This window comes from Anneissia japonica, unplaced genomic scaffold, assembly GCF_011630105.1.
Source record: "Anneissia japonica isolate Jap-2015-1 unplaced genomic scaffold, ASM1163010v1 scaffold287745_len380231_cov175, whole genome shotgun sequence".
Lineage (NCBI taxonomy): Eukaryota > Metazoa > Echinodermata > Crinoidea > Comatulida > Comatulidae > Anneissia > Anneissia japonica.
The window spans coordinates 346,992-366,937 of NW_022744415.1; the positions used below are offsets into that span (position 1 = coordinate 346,992).

The 19,946-nt window shown below is 35.6% G+C and overlaps 2 protein-coding genes across 2 annotated transcripts; one reads left to right on the plus strand and one right to left on the minus strand.

Annotated features, from left to right (window-relative positions):
- Positions 1–871: 871 nt before the first annotated feature.
- On the minus strand, positions 872–9,637 carry LOC117119659 (zinc finger protein 91-like). The gene is made up of 2 exons (XM_033264491.1): positions 9,356–9,637; positions 872–5,860 (listed from the first exon to the last, which is right to left on the minus strand). The coding sequence occupies exon 2, from the start codon at positions 5,842–5,844 to the stop codon at positions 2,341–2,343; it is 3,504 nt and encodes a 1,167-aa protein (XP_033120382.1). The 5' UTR covers positions 5,845–5,860; positions 9,356–9,637; the 3' UTR covers positions 872–2,340.
- Positions 9,638–9,884: 247 nt separating this feature from the next.
- LOC117119646 (zinc finger protein 252-like) lies at positions 9,885–19,700 on the plus strand. Its single transcript, XM_033264476.1, has 2 exons — positions 9,885–10,003; positions 12,366–19,700. The coding sequence occupies exon 2, from the start codon at positions 12,383–12,385 to the stop codon at positions 16,643–16,645; it is 4,263 nt and encodes a 1,420-aa protein (XP_033120367.1). The 5' UTR covers positions 9,885–10,003; positions 12,366–12,382; the 3' UTR covers positions 16,646–19,700.
- The last annotated feature ends 246 nt before the right edge of the window (positions 19,701–19,946 follow it).

A 19,946-nucleotide genomic window follows, 5' to 3' on the forward strand; every position in this document is an offset into this window, starting at 1 on the left:
TTATATATTTGACCTTAATAAAATGAAATGGATCACACCTGACATCATTAGACTTATGTATGATCGTGATCATGTAAAACACTTATTACCGATAAACATGGCACTTTTTAATAAATATTGGCTACTGGAATCCATTATTGATTAAATGATGGCCACATGCTTTATCGATATTGCAAATTGTTTTGACAATAAATCATGCATTACAACCAGAAAAAAATGGAAAACTGTGGATGTAAAGGAAACAAGTTATTGTGGTTCTAAAACTTGGCTTGAAGGAAGCATAAGGGGTGGTCACATTATAAATCAGGGAACATGGATATCGTGGCCTGCTGAACCTGTGGTAGTTACGTCACTGGATCAACATATTGTGTATAATTCTATTAATGTAGGGCCTACTGTAAATAGACGTACTTGATACTGCGTGTATATATATAAAATGTACTGTAATATATACAGACCTCTGTATGCCTATAGGCCAAGAGGATACAACAAAATAGGCCGATTGGGGCGCTTTTTTTTTTTTTACGGGACCATCCAAAACACGACGAATAGCCACTTTAAGTAATGGGCTAGAAAAAAGTGCTTAGTGGAGCAAAAGAAAATAATTAATTTGCAACATTGTAGTTTTTTAGGAGCATGTGAATATAAATTAGAATAAAAACCAGCAAAATCACTTAAAAATTTTTCGAGGTAGCACGTACCCCCCTCAATTAGGCCTACCATTGAAACCCAACTTAATACCTTCGTCCTCCGCCATGCCTTGAATATAATATTATACAAGCATGGGGAATTATAGTTTACTAATACCCCGTAATGTAAGTAATAATATATGTCTAATGTAATTAATGCATTAAAATACAAATAATACATGTGGAAAAACGGTCAAAATTACTTTTTATTCATTTAAATAGCCTCTGTACTATAGATCCATTTCAATCTATATTAATTGCCAATAAATTCGATGTTTACAAAATGCGATAGTAAATCTTAATGAAAACTATGCCAAACGAAAATTAACCATACAGTAGAACAAACGTTATATTTCTTTTAACATCATCGTATAACAAAATAATAACAGACGAAAATTACCTTCAGATGGGCACAATACAAGTAGAGTCAATTAGGCCTAATCAGAATTAAAAATTAAAAATGGGAGGCCCAGAAAAGGATCAGTCAGAGCCGAGCATGGGTAATACTGTTATTTTAGGCATGTCTGTAAAAGATTTTAGAGAATGCAAGAAAAGCGAAAACAATTTGTACTGTCAATTGTTTTATGTGTCTGTTAAATTTTTGAGGGAACATTTTCTACTAATAATAATTCAATTGAAAGCTAATATAAAAAGTAGGCCTAAATCAAATACAGTATTGAATACAGCACTCCGAGACATGTTTATAGGACTCTATTATATAGAAGATGTACACTATACATTATTTATTACCGAATATGCCCCGCTTGAATAAATGCCCATCTAGAGCCTCATTTGGAATAAACGCCCAACCCCCACACCGTAAACAAGTCTAATGGAAGCAAGAACATTCTCAAGGGTACTACCCTGTAGAGTAATTACATTTTTTCTAACCTGATTTGCATCAATAAATCTTTATAATCATGCAATATCTACAGTAAAATTAAGGGGCGTGCGTTTGTATCCATTTACACCAAATAAAACAAAAGCCTCACTCGAATAAATGCACCTCAAGCACCCTTCTCAACAATGGGGCCTTTAATTGAATAAATACGGTAATAGGGCCTATACAAAAATGAAAAATACTGTATATAACCATTAGCCATTAATGCATAAAATTGAACAAATTAAATATTAATTCTCAATATTGTTCTACCAAGAGCAGGTCCCTCAAGACATCCCTTTTCATTTATAATGCCTTCCTCAATTCTGTAAAATTCTCTTCTATCCCACTGATCTATTCTTGTCTTATTTCATTTATCATGGCTATGAAAGGACATGTGACATGACCATAGTGGTGTGTCTAGGAGTTGTGCGGTGGGGGCATAGTCCCCAAAAAAATCTTGCACCCTCCATTGAAAATTTTCAAAGTCAAAAAATTACGTTCCAGTAGTTAACAAATCTCCTCATACTGTATTACCATTTTTTTTGTGAGTTAGCTCCCCCTTAATTATTCATGAAGCCTCACCTCCCAACTGCACACCCCACCCCCATTTCAAGACTGTTGAATATACAGTACCACTACATTACCAACCATTTCTTCCTTTGATGGTGCCAGCTACCTTTAGATTTTAAATCATATAATACAAACAATGCAATGCTATTCATGCACTAAGAAAAACAATATGTAGTTCCTCAGTTTGTGGCTCTTCGTTCACTTGCTTAAACCATCATTACTGTGTACAGATTTCTTGTGTGTTGATAACTCCTTCTGTTTTGAGAAGGTACTTGAGCAAATGTCACATCTGTATGACTTCCTATTGGCATGTGATTTTTCATGATAGCGAAGATGCCATCTATTAGTAAATTTGCGACTACACAATCTACATGATAATGGCTGGGATCCCTCATGATTCGACTCATGACGACGAAGATCATTCTTCCGCCCAAAATTCTTGCCGCAGAACTTGCAGGTATTTGGCGACTTACCAGAATGGATATAGTTATGTGCCTTCAGGTTGAACTTTGTGACAAACATCTTACCACACACATCGCACATGTGGCTCTTGCTTCCGGTATGTTTTTGCATATGTGTTGTCAGTGGAGTTTGATGATTAAAGCCTTTGCCACACACTTTACATGATAGAATGTAGTTTCCAACATGGGCTGCTTCATGCCTTTCAAGAGATTCCTGCAAACTGAATCTCCTGCAACATGTCTTACATGTAAGAGGCCTGAGGGGATCAAACTTCAAATGGCGATCTAGTAACCTCTTTGATAAGTAATCTTTTTTACATTTTTTACATTCAAAGGCAATCTGTTGTTTCTTATTTACCTTTTTCTTAAATTGTTTAACAGCTTTCTTTTCTTTGTGCTTTTTCAATTGCACACAGGTTTGTGTTAAGGGTACTGACATAGGTACTTGGGAATCCTTTAGTGTATCATCATCATCATTGGTGCTTATATTGCTACTGTTATGCTGTGGCTGATATGCAGCTGTCCGTTTACTTCGACGTAGGTGTACCTGTATACTATTTCTTAACTTTATTTTATCTAACTTTGGTTTGTCAGCATTCCTTTCATCTTCATTATCAATTAAATTTTCTTCCACATTTGACATATCCACATTGTTTGCTATTCTGCTATCTGAAGCATTACTATCTTCATTCTCAGAAACATTATCTGTCATCTGTTTCCTGCTTGGATAAGTCATATTAGTTGAATCAGCCACACTGTCTTCACAACTCAATGCATCACATTTAGCTGCTTCAGTTAAAGAATTATCTTTAGGTTTGTTAGCCTTTTGCAAATTATCAAATTTACTTCTGTACCGTAATGGAATGTTCCTTGCTCTTACTGGTCGGCTGTTTGTTTTAGCACTTTTAATTAATTCATTTTCTTCTAATTCATTACTCTTGCTTACGATACCATTTAACTCAGATGAAGACAAGTTTATTGACTGTCCTTCTGATTGATTTTCTTTAGTTTCTTGGATGACTGATGATTTCTGCTTTTTAAGACAGGCGCCTTTTCTTTCATGCAGTTGCATATGACGTTTCAGATGTGTTACGCGACGAAAGTCCATTCCACACTGTACACAAACATGCAAGTGTGTTGGCTTGTGTTTCTCCATAGATCCTGATTTCCCTTGATGCTGTTGTTCATGTCGCTCAAAGCTAGTTTTATATGAGAATTCCTTTTCACAATAACTACAAACAAAAAGCAATTTTATATCCCACATTTTAACAGGTGGATCTCCAGATTTCACAAAAACATTTGAGAATGAACGGCGCCTATGATAAATCATATGTTGGTGGTGTTTTTCTTTACTTAGGAATTCTTTGTTGCATACCTTGCAAACCAGATCGTCTGAACCATTTTCACCATTAGACTCAATCTCTTCCGTATCGCCATCTTCTTCAATTGGTTTTTCAATCTGACTGGTCGGCATTTGGGAATTACATTTCAGTTTGTGATCATGGCATTTAGCCTCATTACTGTATGTTCTGTTGCACCCAAGACAGGTAAAAAGTTCCATCTTACCTCCAGCATCCAGATAGTCACACTCCTGACGACTGAGAAACTCAGTGTCAGTATCAAAATGAAATGCAGCATGGGTAACTATATGTTTTAATAGCCTGGCTCTGTATTTGTAAGCACGGTTACAATACTTACAAATATTTTTTTGGCCCATGTCATCTGCTGGTTTATTTACATTACTTTCTGCATTGGCGTCATTCAAAGCTTCATCATCTTTACTGCTGATATTATCCTCAACGTTTGTAGAAGGGTCTTTCACACTGTCAGTAGAAGAGTTATTGATTTCATCTTCAGTCTGACTTGTATTTGGCTGGGAATCTTTCTCAGCATCAATGTCTGTTGCTATGCTAGATTCCTTTGCAAGCTGCAACAGATACTCAAGTGCACTGTCTAATCCAGGTTCAATCAAATCAATTCGAGTCTCTTGTTCGTTGTCCTTTAAATGGATTTTTTCATGCTTAGAAAGACATTCCTTTTCAGAAAACCTCCGTCTACAATGCTTACACTTAAACACTTGTGGTGCATGCAAGATTTTGTGGTTATCAAGATGTGATTTCTGTACAAATTGTTTTCCACAGTGGCAGTGGTAAGGTCTTTCACCTGTATGGCTCCGTTCATGGTGCTTTAAAAGCCATCTAGTCACAAAAGATTTTGTACAATAACTGCATGGGAAAGGTTTATTACCATTATGTAAGAAAAGGTGCCTTTTCAAATCATTTTTTCTAGAGAATGTCTTATGACATAGCTCACAGGCAAACCTTGTGGGCTTCTGGTTCTCTTTCTTGCACCTGTGAGCAAGAAGCTCAGAACCATTAGCAAACATTCGACTGCAGTTTTCACATTTGACAGAATTTTCAGAATGTGAAAATTTATGACGATCTAAATGGGACTTTTGAGTGTATTTGTTTCCACATTCTTGACATTGAAAACATTTTCCAATAGAGTGCACTTGCTCATGCTGTGAGAGATGCCATTTGGTTGCAAATTTCTTATCACAAGAGTTGCACTGAAATGGTTTTGTCGCAGTATGCATTGAAGCAATATGTCTTTTCAGATCACCCTTTCTACCATAACCCTTACCACACTGCTCACACATGAAGTTCTTAGTATGACATGAATGGTTTTCACATGACCACTTCTGCTTAAACACCTTTCCACATTTCTCACAAGCAAATTGCTCTCCTTTTACTTCTGGCTTCAAGTGGATAGTTGCATGTGTTTTGAGGTTATTTTCATCAGAACAAATTTTCCCACAAACTTTGCATAAAAAATCTTCTAGTACAACATTTTTCAAACATTTGTGCTCATGGAACTTCTTTCTTTCTTTAAAAACATTACCGCAATTAGCACATGTAAAATTGCCTTCATCAACATGATTAGATGTGCAGATTTCTTGCTCTTCGAATACATTAAAGTACTGCTGTTCTCCAATTTCTCCACCTTGTGGAACTATCATAATGACAGTATGCTGCAGGTTTTCTTCAACAGCAGCTATGATGCTATCTGTTCCAGCTTCAATTGTGATGACTTGCTGCTCTGTACAGTCCTCACTTGTTAAACCAGCTTCCTTAAGCGCAGCTTCAATGGTGTCATTAGGAACTTCAGAAGCACCTTCATTTATCCTATCAGCATCATAGGCAGATTTCTTCATGTTTGTTTCTTCCATAGTACTCAACATCTGCCCTTCCTAGCAACTGTATGAAACAAAAATTATTATTTAGTTGTTTGTTAACCTCATTTGCAGACTTACACAGTGGCGGATCTAGGATTTAGCAATGGGGGTTGGATAATGCGATTTGCGAAGCACCAAGAGAGGCGGGGGGTGTGGTTTTGGCAATGGCGCAGATCTGCTGCTAAAGTTCAAGCCCACCATGGATGGGCCTGAGGTTTGAAAATTAAAAAGAAAAGAATATAAATAAATAGTTAGCTCTAGATGATTGGAATTATACTTTTATATTGTAAAATTCATGGTCATCACATCACCATTATATAGGCCTAGTCAAAATGATGTTTTACCAGCGATTTTCGGCAACCATAGATAATATGTGATGTACAGTACTTTAGAAAATAAAACTTTAAAACATTGTGTTTGATGTATTTACTTTTGGCCTTCCTACAGTACTTCAAAGCCTAGTCCCCACCTAAGGGCTGATACTGTAGATGGGAACATTTGGGGAAATGCTGGAAATGACATTCTTATGGATCTAGGCCAGATGGTCGAAATCCAGTTTGCTGAATGCCAGATTGCTGAGACCACTTTGCCGAATCCCAGTTTGCCGACTCAAAAACAATGAATCCCAGTTTGCCGAAAGTCGGTTAAAAGCAGTGAAATATTAAGAGTAGCATAAAATTTAATAGTAATAGGTCCATGTTCATATCACGACTGCATCTGTACGAAGTGGTGGCACTATACTACTATACTCAAACATGGCTTGGGTCAGCCCTGTGTGACGTGGTACACTGATTATGAACACAAGAGTGCACAAACCCAAAAAGAGCGTATGCAAAATAATATCACACTCACACCCACACCAACACATACAAAAGATGATTCACTCTTAAAACCTAAATCTTTGTTTAATCCATTAACATTAGATTTAAGACAAAGGAACCAACATGATCTCAGCGTATCTTCTAGCCTTAGTACAGTAGATTTAAAATTGGTGCCTAAGATTATAAAGCCTAAATCACTGACAGTATGCAATACAGGGAAGCCCTTTTGATGGTCATTAACTATTTTTTTGTGGTTGTTAATTCTGAGTTTACATTCGGTTTCGCCTACATAAATGCCATTATTACATAGTTAAATATAGTAAATTGGTGACTAAGATTAAAAAGCCTACATCACTGATAGATATGGCGCGGTAAATTAAAGTGGTGAGCAACAGGAAGAACTTTTGTTTGTCTTTAATTAATTTGTTGTGGTTGTTAACATTCGGTTTTGCCTACATAATTTCCGTTATTACATTTAGCTCAAAATAGTAGTGTGTTGCGCTTTCGTACGACAAAATTCGGCAAATTGGGTTCGGCAAACCGGGCTTCGGCCAACTGGGACTTTGTGTTTTCTCTGAACTGCATTCGGCAAACTGGGCTTTGGCTAAATGCCTAACTTGGCAAACCGGGTTTCGGCAGACTGGATTTCGACCAACCGGTCGGATACCATTATGATAGGGTAAAATTCATTATTATCTAATTAATCGCTGTTATGCTCCATTGAAAATTAAACTCAACTGTCTTTGATGTATTTTTAATTTACTTACAGTATACCTACTTCATGTGCCAAATCTAATCTATATTACTATTATGTATTGTTATTATTTTTATTATTATTATTATTATTATTATATTATTATATTATTATTTTATTATTATCATTATTATTAATATTATTACACGATTTTTCTCATACTTCTCAAATTATAATAAAGACACGTGCAAGCTCAAAATAGAAATTGTAGGTTTTATGAGAATATACATGAGAAGCACACACACAAGTCAAGTGACAATTTTTTTTACAGTCACCGAAGAGGGGTGGCTAGCCGCCATATTCACTCCCTCTAGATCCGCCACTGTCACAGTAGCCTTCAGTAATTGCAAAATGAATTTGTGTAAGTTGTACCTTCAATAATTTTTGGGTAAATTGCATTTTCCGTTCTGTTTAATGCCTGTACACTATTGTAGGGTGCTTAAAAAAAAAAAACCGAAGAAGTTATATACTTCTTTGCTTTTAACTATAATTAATTTTAATAGTCTTCAGTAAAAAGCTAAAATACAGTACATGTACTACTAGTATAGTAAACTATGCATAGGTAGGCACCACACGATGAGTGACATCACACACTTTAATTAGTGTCATTAACCCAGTTCAGCCTAGCGTGTTTAGTCAACAAAGACCTTAAGAAAATATTCTGGTTAGTCAGGTCACTCAGGGGTCGAAGTAGTATACCATTTTGATTTTTTTTCGAAATCGGTCAACATTTATCAAAGTTATTGATCAGCTTTTGCAAATTTCATAAAATTTGTTGTTTCTTCCAGAGAATTGTGTGTAATATTTTTCAATTTGTTATAATTATAGGTTAGTTTATATATCTAAGAGTTTATTTGTCAAATATGAATGTAATACGAGGCGTAGCAATATTTTTTTTTTGGCATAGCAAAATCGAAGATCAGCTATGGATCGGCCGTCGTGTACACATTGTCGTGAGATAAACTATAACGATCTTAACAAAAGTGCTGCATATAAACAGCAATATTTTTGATGTAAATAAAATAAATATGTGTTTAAAAAGTTAACTATGATACTTAAAGATTAATTTTGATAATAATTTTGTCTTATATCTATATGTATAGTTTTTATTATATTATAGAAGTGAAACTTTATACACCAAAGGCTGTCAGATGTTGCGCCAACATTTTTTCAGACAATGCAATTACACTGAGAATGCGACAAGGCTGGCAAGCAGAACATTTCTTTTTTTATGACTTATTTTTTTATTTCTTTAAATTTATTTATTTTCATTTTTTTTTTTCCGAATTTCAATTTTGGAATTGTGGGTCAAAGGTCATTTGGAAAATTGATAAATTTTCGGATCATTGTGTATTAAAGCTACATGACTATGTAATTTGCAGTAAAATAAAAATTTACAATCATGTAAAATGTACACTATGTTTTAGCATTTACAAAATATAATAAAATATATGTCAAAAAGTGACAGAAATACTATATAGAAAACATGAAACTTGCTACACACACACACACTAAAAAACTTCAAATAAAACCGTAACCAGTGGCTCAACTCAACTCAATTTTCCTCAAATAAATTTTTTTATGATACTGAGAATCCTGAGAATGAGTAGGCTAGTTTTCTGTGCTATGTTTTGGTTTTTTTTTTTATATATTCAACTTTGTATTTATCATGTGGTGCCTAGGGCTTATTAGGCTGACTAGATTGAGGAAGCAGTAATTAAATTAGCCAGCCAACATTAAAAGTAGGCCCACGGCACGGTAGACTACAGACAGTAGGCGTAGACCCCTTCATTAGCCTCTCTCTACTACTACTACTACTACTACTACTAGGTCTAGCCCTAGCCTACTGCTAGGCCTAGCCTAGGGCCTAGACTAGGGCAGCCCAGCCCCAGGGTATAAAGTTAAGAACAAGACATCACTAACTCAGACTGGTATACAGTACCTGTGTTGGTTTCAAAAATACTCTGTCCTGAAGAAATTCATTATAGGCCTAAAAGCTTGAAGTAGCATAGATACAGTTGAATATGGTTGAATTAAAGCCTAGGCTCCTAGGCCTATCAAGCCATTATTGTTTATTATTCATTATTATTAGCTAGCCTTTGGTGTCGTGGCGTCGAACGACAGAATGAGACACACGTCGCGTCGAGATGTAGAGGAGAGCAATCAGCAACAGCAACGGGTATTCAGGAAAAAATCCCTCTCCTCCCCTAGCTCTTTAGAGCATGAGCGTGAATCAGATCCGATCTAGCGATCTAGGCTTAGGCCTATATCGTTCTTTAGCTGAGTTGGAAACTTGATTTGTTTTTATCGAAAATATAAACAGTTTTTTGTAATTTAGGTAATATAAATGAAACATATATGTTTTTTTATATTTTAGATAAATAAAAATAAATAACGAAAAAATTGATAAGGCGTCATAATTATTAAAGTTATCTTTTGTTCTTACTACAATATTGCGAAAATGCCTATGCGTTAAATTGGATACCCGTCAGTCTTATTTCTTGTTTGTGGCGGGTTTCCTCTGAATTTGCGCCCAATTTGCCAATATGAAAATACAGAAAATTGTGTAAAATAAGTATAATTGTTACTGGTAAGTTATATGTTATTTTGCTTAGATCTTATGTGTATTCAAAACAGTAATATTAATCGGATATTGTATGGGAATAAACCAAGATATATGGGAAGAAATGTTGAAGCTTTGGCAATGCTGATCGACAACACTCAGCACTGACACAGGCGGCGAGCTCGATTGGATATCCTTCTCCTTGTCTAGGTTGGGGCCTAGGCCTAGGTAGGCTAGACATTGCTAGCCTAGGCTATTATTTTGTCCTGCCTAAAACTAGGAAAAATGTGCCTTGATAGTATAGGAGAATCTAAATTTGTCATTGAATACGTACTATGATATTGAAAGAACTGTTGATAATACTGACTGTCACTATAATAATGTAGGCCTATGCCTGTCCTGATGATGATAGAGTAGGCCTAGCCTACTATGACTAATACCTAAGGCCCCTAGTCTAGAGGCTAGCTAGATAGCATTTGGCCTACTGTTGAGTCAGGTTCTTTTACTCATCAATAATGAGTGAAGCCCTCACTCACTACTGTTTTTCCCTTGGCCATGCCTTTACTTTAATATCTGGTAAGCATCAGTGGTGGCGCCAGGACCTGCCCCCCCCCCCCGACGGAGGGGCTAAAGACCCCAACGGGGGGGGGGGGGGGAGATAGTGGAGCGAATCGAGTCTCACTTGGGTGGGGCCAGGGGGCCGCGGGCGGGCCAAGGGCCGCCTAGCGCCCCCTGGAAGCCAGGGATATTTTATGAATTATAGCGAATTTTTATTACTTATTTGATAGGCATCGAGTTACTATAACAACTCCCTGCTATAATACGACTTCATGTAGGCTGTGCTTTCTAATGTTGAAATCAGCTTCCAAAACCAAAACATTTTGAATAAAGCAAGAAACAAAAAGTATGCAATGTAACCATCTAATTTATTTCAAATCCTCATTCTTGGAAGTGAAATTCTATACTGTATTTTGGAAATTTTTCATGAAATCTGTCAACCACGCTGTCATGGTCGAGGTTGCTTCACCTATCACGATGTATTCCAACCATCATGAGGCTATCTAAATGAGCATTTATCATAACAGAATGCAAATTATTTTTAATTAGTCTCATTGAATTATTATTATTATTGTAATTTTTGTTGTTGTGATGAAAAGTTAACACAAACAATATGGTGGCTAAACAAATATTACCTGTAAATATTTTTTTTTTATTTGTTTGTTCCCCGACAAAAAACTATCGTCTTCCCCAACTATGCTTCCCTGGGCTATGCTTCTCTGGCGCCACCACTGGTAAGCATTAAATTTGAGTTGCATATTTTAGAATTTGGAGTTAACATATAATTACTATACTAGTGTAATTTTAAAGTTTAGAGTTTTAATGGTATGAGTATCAATAAGGTGGATGTGCAAACAGATTTAGGTGTCTTAATTGATTCTAAACATAATTTTAATGAATTTTTTGAATGATGTGGATGTCTGTGTATAAATTCTGGTTTCAAATGATTTTAGGCCTGTGTTCTTTATTTATTCTTAAAATTAATCGACTAAATTCTCACTCTAGGGATTTATTTGTGTTTCTGTTTAACAGAATTTAATTGCAAAAAAATTGTTTCATCGTTTACAGTAGCTCTTATATATGTTACACGAAAATTCTACTAATTGATTTATTTCACCAAAGCTTAAGTTCATTTAAAACCAGTTTATTTCATTTGCACACATCTACTTTCCTGATATGCTGAAAATTAGTTTTATTTTGTTTTGATTTTTTATTGTCAAAAAACAGTAATTTGGGGGTTTTTGCCTCAAACAGGCAAACTTTGATTATACAGTATATTACTTGCTTATAAGAAAATTACACCAATTTTTGTATATGTGGTAGCTAACACCTGGAGCCACAATTTACATCAATTGAAATTTCATGGTGATGTGATCCACAAGGTCAAATAGAAGGTCAAAAGGTCATCGACATTAGATATAGTCACTTATACAAAATAATGACAGATTTAGATTCCTTAGTTAATTCTCTTTTCAGAAATACCAATTTTATATACAGTACCTGTATTGGTCAACCCACTGCTGAGATATTAAGGTTTAATTGTTGGCGGCCACACCAATTTTGCCAAATTTGGGCAGGTAGTAACTTACAAAATATCAATCCACTAAAAATTGAGATTTGGATGTTTGATGCAAAATCCAACATGTATACCGATTTTCATCAAAAAAAACTTTTTATTTTTTTGGGTGATTTGACATGAAATGGCCCAAATGCTGGTGGGACCAATAGAATATTTTGCGAGACATTTGGCAGGTCATGTCTTTTCAAACACATACAAGAAGATAGTGCTATAATCATAAAATAATGTATTGTTTTTGATTTCATTTTGCAGTGATCAACTACAAAATTATGGAAGAGGAAATTCATGTTGTGGATAGTGGAACTATTCCAGCTGCTGATTCTGGTTCTATGGTTGTAGTGACTGATGAACATGGAAAACATCAGATATTACACTTTACAAACAATGAACAAAACAGTGCTGAAATGCTGTTAGAAGACCTACCAGCACAGTTACAAGAAGAGTCAATGACTGTTATGCAACAAGAGACAATTGATGATATTGATTACTGTGCACATCAGCGGGCTGCCGAAGTTCTGCAGAGTATGGGAGTGGGTGTAGCAGGGCAAATTGAGGAAGAGAATGCAGCCTCTAATCAAGCTGTTGTCTACGTAGAAGGTGGTGATCATGATAATGAAAGACAAATCACTAGTGATGCTATTGCTGCTGCTCTTCAGCAAGCTGGTGCCACAGGTAGTGGTGATGAGCAGTCACAGGTTATTGTTCTGGAGGGTGGATCTGATGGAATGGTTGACATGGCTGATGTTGGAGATGACTTTCAAGGAACTCTTATTGTTATCATGCAGCAGGATGAACAACAGGGTGAAGTGATGGATGCAGCAGACAATCTACAAGTCCATGAGGCCTCTGCATTTATGGATCCAAAAGAAAAGCAATTGGCAGAGCAGAATGTTGCTTCTTTCCATTCCACAGAAGTTTTCCATGAGCTAGATGAAAACTTTAAGGAGAACATTGAATGCAAAGATGTATCCCACGAACCAGTTTTAGAAAAACCACACCATTGCAAGCATTGTGATAAAAAGTTTGCTTGGAAACGCTCATTGATAGTTCATGAGCGGATCCATACTGGAAAAGATATGTTCTCATGTGATCAATGCGGAAAAAGCTATTCAAGTAAAGTTAGTCTCCAATCACATATTGCTACTCATACCAAACAAGAAGATAAGCCATTTAGCTGTGATATTTGTGGGAAGTATTTCACCAAGAAATGGGACTGGGAGACGCACAAGTGGCAGCACACTGGGCAGAAAAAATATATTTGTGAACACTGCGGTAAGACATATGCAAGAAATAGTGATCTCCGAAGGCATGTGCTGTCTCATACTGGAAATAAACCATTTCAATGCAGATTTTGTGGCAAGCGTTTTATCACCCGGTGGCATTACAATTACCATGAACGCCGCCACACTGGTGTGAAACCTTATCAATGTCAGTTGTGTTGGAAAGAATTCATGCAGAAATGTCATCTAGATCGGCATGAAATTACACATGCTTCTGAGACATACAACTGTCGATATTGTGGTCGAAAATACATGCACAAAGATGAATTAACACGCCACGAACGCACCCATTTAAAACGTTCAAAAGAAACGGATGTTAGCCCATCTGATTCTACTATTGTTGCAAATGTTGGGTCTGCCAATGATGATGTAAGTGGAAATGTTGACGCTGCCTTAGAATATCTAATGGCATTTGCTCAGGGGCAAGTTGGAGAGAATGGGAACACAGAAATTCAGGAATCACCAGATCAGAAGACTAAAGAACAACTGAAGTGTTTTGGATGCAAACAATACTTTGCAGATCATGAAGAACTTCAAAATCACAAAAAAGATCAACCTGACTGTTGTGTGGCTGTTACTTCATCTGCATGTTCTATACACTGTAAATATTGTACGAGGGTTTTTAAGTATAAGACAAGCTTCATTAAACATGTGACCTCTCATGCTGCTTTCCATTTTGATGATGAGTATGATGACTTGAAACTGGAGATTGACGAACGATCAAAACAAATTCTGTCAATGCAGAGTTCAATTTTTGTTTGCGTCCATTGTTGTCGTGCATATAGTGCAGAAGAAAAACTGTCAGAACACAAAGAAGTATGCGCTGGAAAGCTAGATAAGAACGAAGATCAAAAAGAGAATATAGTGAATGATCAGTCTGCCAGTGATACTTTAAAAATACCACAATCAGCTGAAAAAACAGATGCTGATTATACTAATGATGCAGCAGCAGATAATGATGTCTTGAACAGTAAACTAGATGCTGGGGAATTGATTGGTCTTTCTGATACAAATGGAGAATCACAAAACACTGATAACCTTGATTACAATAACACCACTAACAAGAGCCAGCAAGGTCAAGTAAAGACAATTCTTGCTTATGATGAAGGAAGGAAAGTTCAAATTCCTATTTCTAATTTGATCTATGTTTGTAGATTTTGCGATTGTGAGTTCAAGTACAAAACAAGTTTTGAACGACATGAGGAACATCATGAAGAAAATAACACAAATATTGAAAATCAAACTAAAAGTAAGCGTCCTTTTATATGTACACTCTGTGGAGTTGGCTTTCGAAGGCCATTTCATTTGATGCGCCATATGGAAACACATTCAAAGAAAACTACATACAAACCGGCAAAAAAACTTAAGACTGTACAGTCTCCTAAAATTAATGCTGGCAAAGATATGAAAACGTGTGAAGAAATACTAGAAATAAGAGATCTTGTTCGAAATGAAAATACATTGAGTCTCTCTGATGAACTTGATGATGATTTAGCAAAGATTAAAAATGAAAGTTTAAATGAAAATACACAGACAGAGAAAGAACCTGAGAATTTAAATGTGACGAGTAAAAAAACTGGCAAGTTTAATCAAAATCCAAAACAAATGTCTACATTGGATATTTCACTCAAAAAATCAAGTCCAAATAAAAACAAAATGGTGTATGAATTACCAACAACAACTACTACTAGAAGTCGAAGGTCGATACGTTTACCAAAAAGATTTCGAACAAGTGATGATGAATCTACTCTTGATGAGGAGGAAGAGGAAGTAATTAAAGTTGAGGAAAAAAGTGAAAAAGCAAAGCAATCAATTACTGTAGCATCACCGAAAAAGCGAGGTAGGCCTAAAAAGTTACATAAAGAGAGCTATGAATGCGGAAAATGCAAGAAAACATTTCCTTTTCAGTCTTTACTTAGATATCACAACAATGCAAAACATAAAAAACTGGAAATAGGTGACAAAAATAAAGATGTGGGTGACACTGCACTAAACAATCAAACAAACTCTCATGACTTCAACAATTCTTATTTTGATATGGAAACCTCACCAAATGATTTAGAAAATGAAAATGAAACCATTTGTAATGGAAGTCCAGTTGATGATAACAGTGCATTAATGATTAACTACAATGTAAAGACAAGGGCACAGTATAAAGAAAAATCCATCCATGATGACCAACCTGTAGATTGTGACGAAATTAAAGATTTGGTAATTAAAACCAAAGAAATCAGAGACGAAGTATCAACTGAAAGTAGAAATAAAGAAAAAGGGTCATCTGAAATTAAAACTAAAGGTATACGCACCCGCTCAAAAGCAAATGATTTCTTATGTGATCAATGTGGACGCAAATTTGCCTCACAGGTTCATGTTCTACGCCACCAGCAGTCTCACATTCAAAAAAATTGTAAACTAATAAATAAAAGTCCAAATAAAAAACAGTATAGTTGCGGTCAGTGCGACAAAGTATTGAAGACAAGGGCACTGCTAAAGCGCCATGAGCTTCTACACCAGGATAAAAAAGGCTTCAGATGCATAACATGTGACAAAACATTCCGCCGTTCAGACGACCTGACACGTCATAATAATTCAACGCATTCCGGAAAAAAGCCATACAGCTGCGAGATTTGTGGAAAAACATTTCCGTATAAATTCCCACTGAAGACACACATGCAGTCCCACACCGGTGCCCGACCTTATATGTGCGATGTTTGTGGAAAAATGTTTGCAAAGAAATATGACATGGAAGCACACCACAACATGCACACCGGCAACACTCCACACGTGTGTAACATTTGTAGCAAGAAGTATGGTCGCAAGGCTGACCTCGATAGGCATATGACGAAGCACACAGGGACACAACCTTTGAGTTGTAGCCTCTGTGATCGAAAGTTTTCAACACGTTGGCATTTAAAGTACCATGAGCGAACACATACAGGTGAAAAACCATACACTTGTGACATTTGCAATAGAAAGTTTGCCCAGTTGCCACACCTGAATAAGCATATGATGCTACATAATAAGAAAAAAGAAGCAAGCACGAACAATGCAACTTCCATTGAAAATGATAATGATAAAGAATTTGATGGCAACACCCTTCTGAAGTCTGTTGTACGTGGTCTGCAACAAGTAAATGAGAGTGCAGAAAGTTTAGGAGTACTACAGGACGACTCTCAACAAATTATTCAAGTACTGCAAGTGGAAAACAATAATCCTGATGAATTGCAAGTTTTCAATCTTATACTTCCCTAATTGAAACTTTTGAGTGGTACGGGCAGAGTTAAAATTTCTATTTAAAAATATGTACAGTAGTATGATTAATTACAACCTTAATAGTAAGATTTTCACTGGTCTGAGCTTGGTAATGAAGAACAAGCATTAGAAAGTGGGTCAACAATTACAAGTTGTGCTATTGCTCAAATTACACAGTGTTGAAACAATTGGGAGATTTCTATAATGGACCGATATTAAAAGGCTCAATCTGTAGTTAGAAAATTAATGCAAATTAGCTATTATTAATAGAAAACATTTACACGTAAAAAAGAACGTTTCTTTTTTTGGCATAACTTTTCTATTGATAATTTATTCTAAGCATACTGTACTGTTATTTGTAAATTACTGTATATTCTCGCGTATAAGGCGAGGCTTACAGTAAAATAGCAAATTATGATCGAAAAACTGGGGGTGGGGGAGGGTGGGTCATCTTATAAAATAATTTTCTTCTTAAGTGCGGGTTATTCGTAACACGCGAATTTTCTACTGAAATGAAGCTACTGTACTGACTGTTAGTATATTAATGAACGCAATTATAATTATAGGGAAATAAGATTAAAATGAATATATAAAGCCAATAAAATGGTATTATTTGGAAGATAAGCCCTACTTTTGGGTTCGTTTTTAGCCAGCTAGATGCAGTATCTAGACAGTAAAAAGCAGCAAAAAGATTGGAAAAAAAAAACAAACGTGATCATCATTACGTCTGACATACAAAAATCGTCCAAAAATCTCCTCAAACTCGAAGGTCGTCTTCTACGCGGATCGCCTTATAAACGCGAGAATATACGGTCCTATTATTACGTGAAATCTACCAGTCTTTGAATCTGCAAGGTTTATATTTCACTGAAATTGCTCAATTTACGATTTAAAAGGAGAGTTGGGCCCACCATATCAATTTGTTTGGGTTGTTTTGACCACATAACAAAACATTTTGAATACTGCACACGTGTAAGAAATGCAAATATGAACAGATTGAGTGCGCTAGCACAGTGTTTAGACGATTTCATTATCCGAAAACGATCAATCGTTAATAGTGAACACTATTAACAATACATTCTCAATCTATGCATAAAACTGTAGAAATTAGGTCCACTATCGAGTATATTCATTTATAGATGAATTTTAACTCATCTTTGATACATATATTTTCTTCAGTTCGGAAAATGGAACATGCCAATTCCCTGGGCCGAATTTCCACGGCGGCGTGTTTGAAATTAAGTGAACCAAACAAATTGATATGTTTTCATTTCAGTGTTTTCTCAGTAGCTAGGCAATAAGTTAATTACCTCCACTTGTTTGCAAGACTCACCAACATATGTAGCCTAATCATAATTAGGCTACTATGACTACCAAGCCTACTACCGAATGTCAAATAACAAATTATGCCTTTTTTTCTCCATTCTATTTTCAAATTTTTGTAAGTTTTTTTATTTTTTTATTTTTTTTTGCAGATAATTACTGTATTAAAAATATTAATTCTTCATCTCTCCTTTAAACCAGAAATACCCATTCAAGTGAATGATGGGGTTGATAACAAATCTTGAATAACATCACTTGCCTGCAATACAATAGGCGTAAGGTTCAATCACGGACCTATTAATAGGTCCATGGTTCAATGTACATGTAAAATGCATGTTTACACTGAGCTGAAAGGCATCAGAAAAGAGTTGCAGAAAACTTGAGATTAAAAATAATTTTCTGGCCAAATAGTGACTCCAGTGAGGGGCGGAAAGTAGGCCGATCGAGAAAATACCACCCTAGGGGGTCCGGGGGCATGCATCCACAAAATGTTTGTTTTCTAGACGCCCAAAAATAACCTCTGAGGCGTTTCAATCAATTTTTTCTTTTCCTTGTTTTGACTTTCCAAAAGGGGTGGCCGGCCGGCCCGCCCGCCCCCTCTAAATCCGCCCCTGGCAGTCATCCTCTGCCGAGCATACAAACTTCAGAAACCTCAAACATTACCTGCCTCTGTCATGTGTTGTGTATGGATTTTACTGTGTTTATAACTGTTGCACGCTCTGTGTAAATAGGCTTTAAAGGTTCTTAAAAAACGTACCCCAAAATATGTGTAGCAGTATTTTGGATAATGTTCTGTACATCATAATTCAGAAGCTGCCTACGTCACCAGTTTATATTTTGCAAATTTATATACTGTATATATACACCTGTATATTTATTGATTTTTAGAATAGTTAACTTTAAAAGAGAATTGAGTAACATGGTATAAAGCAGCAATTCTCAATCGGTTTGTTGCCAAATAAATTGCAGGGTCGCGAGACTATAGGATATTTTTTTTAATTGAAATTGATACCATGCTAAATTTTCTGCAGTAAAGAGGGTGCATTGTAATTATCATTTAAAAATTTTACTTCAGTTTGGTTTGCCAGTTAATTAACCTAGTTTGAGTATATTGTTTTGTTTTGTTTTTTTTGGTTTTTTTTCCATTTTAGGAAGTGTATCACAGCAAATTTCCTGCACATTTTTTGGGTCAGCCACAAAGTTTGAAAACTGCTGTTAAAAGCATACGAGAATTATATGTTCGAGATAAGTTTGCATATACCACCCACTTTCAACATTTGTGTCTATTGTATATAATTATTGCCAGCCATATCTCGGACACCCTAGTAAATCCTTGCCGAGCCACGTGGCTCATATGGGCTGGAGCTTATCCCCAGCTTCAATATGTCACCCCTAGATGGCCAGAAATGACTTTTCTGTCTGGTAAAATCTGGAAAACCCTTTTTAACACATTAAATCGCTTATATTAAAGATCAAATAACTTAAATATGCTCTGAAGTAATTAATTAAATATAACTTCAGTGTTTCAATACTGAGACAGCATATCTTTAAATACAATAGAGATAGAACAAGTAATTTTAAGATCATACAGTAGTATGTTATCCATTTGTCCACTGAATTTTCTGTATTTGATCAAACATATAAAACATTTTAAATTGTCAGTATTGCCTTGGAAGATTTTGTTTTAGTGATTAATTGCAACATAATACAATAAATGAATAATAAAATGAAAGTAGTGTATATTGTTTCTCATTTACAGAAATGTGTTCTTGCAATTCACAAAAACAGTGATCGAATATATGAATGTATTGTTAATAAGATTTGTTGGAAAACTAAGACGATTCGAAAATGATGTCAGCCAAAAGAAAGTATTTATTGTTTTTACCAGGATTATTTATAGAGTAATCATTTCCGACATGGAATAACCATGGGGGTTTAAATGTTTAAACGACAGCTATTTGTAGAGAGAAAAACAAGG

What these genes read in the sequence shown, in the direction of transcription:
- LOC117119659 (XM_033264491.1), bottom strand. Translation starts at nt 5,844, where the DNA reads ATGTTGAGTACTATGGAAGAAACAAACATGAAGAAATCTGCCTATGAT.
- LOC117119646 (XM_033264476.1), top strand. Translation starts at nt 12,383, where the DNA reads ATGGAAGAGGAAATTCATGTTGTGGATAGTGGAACTATTCCAGCTGCT.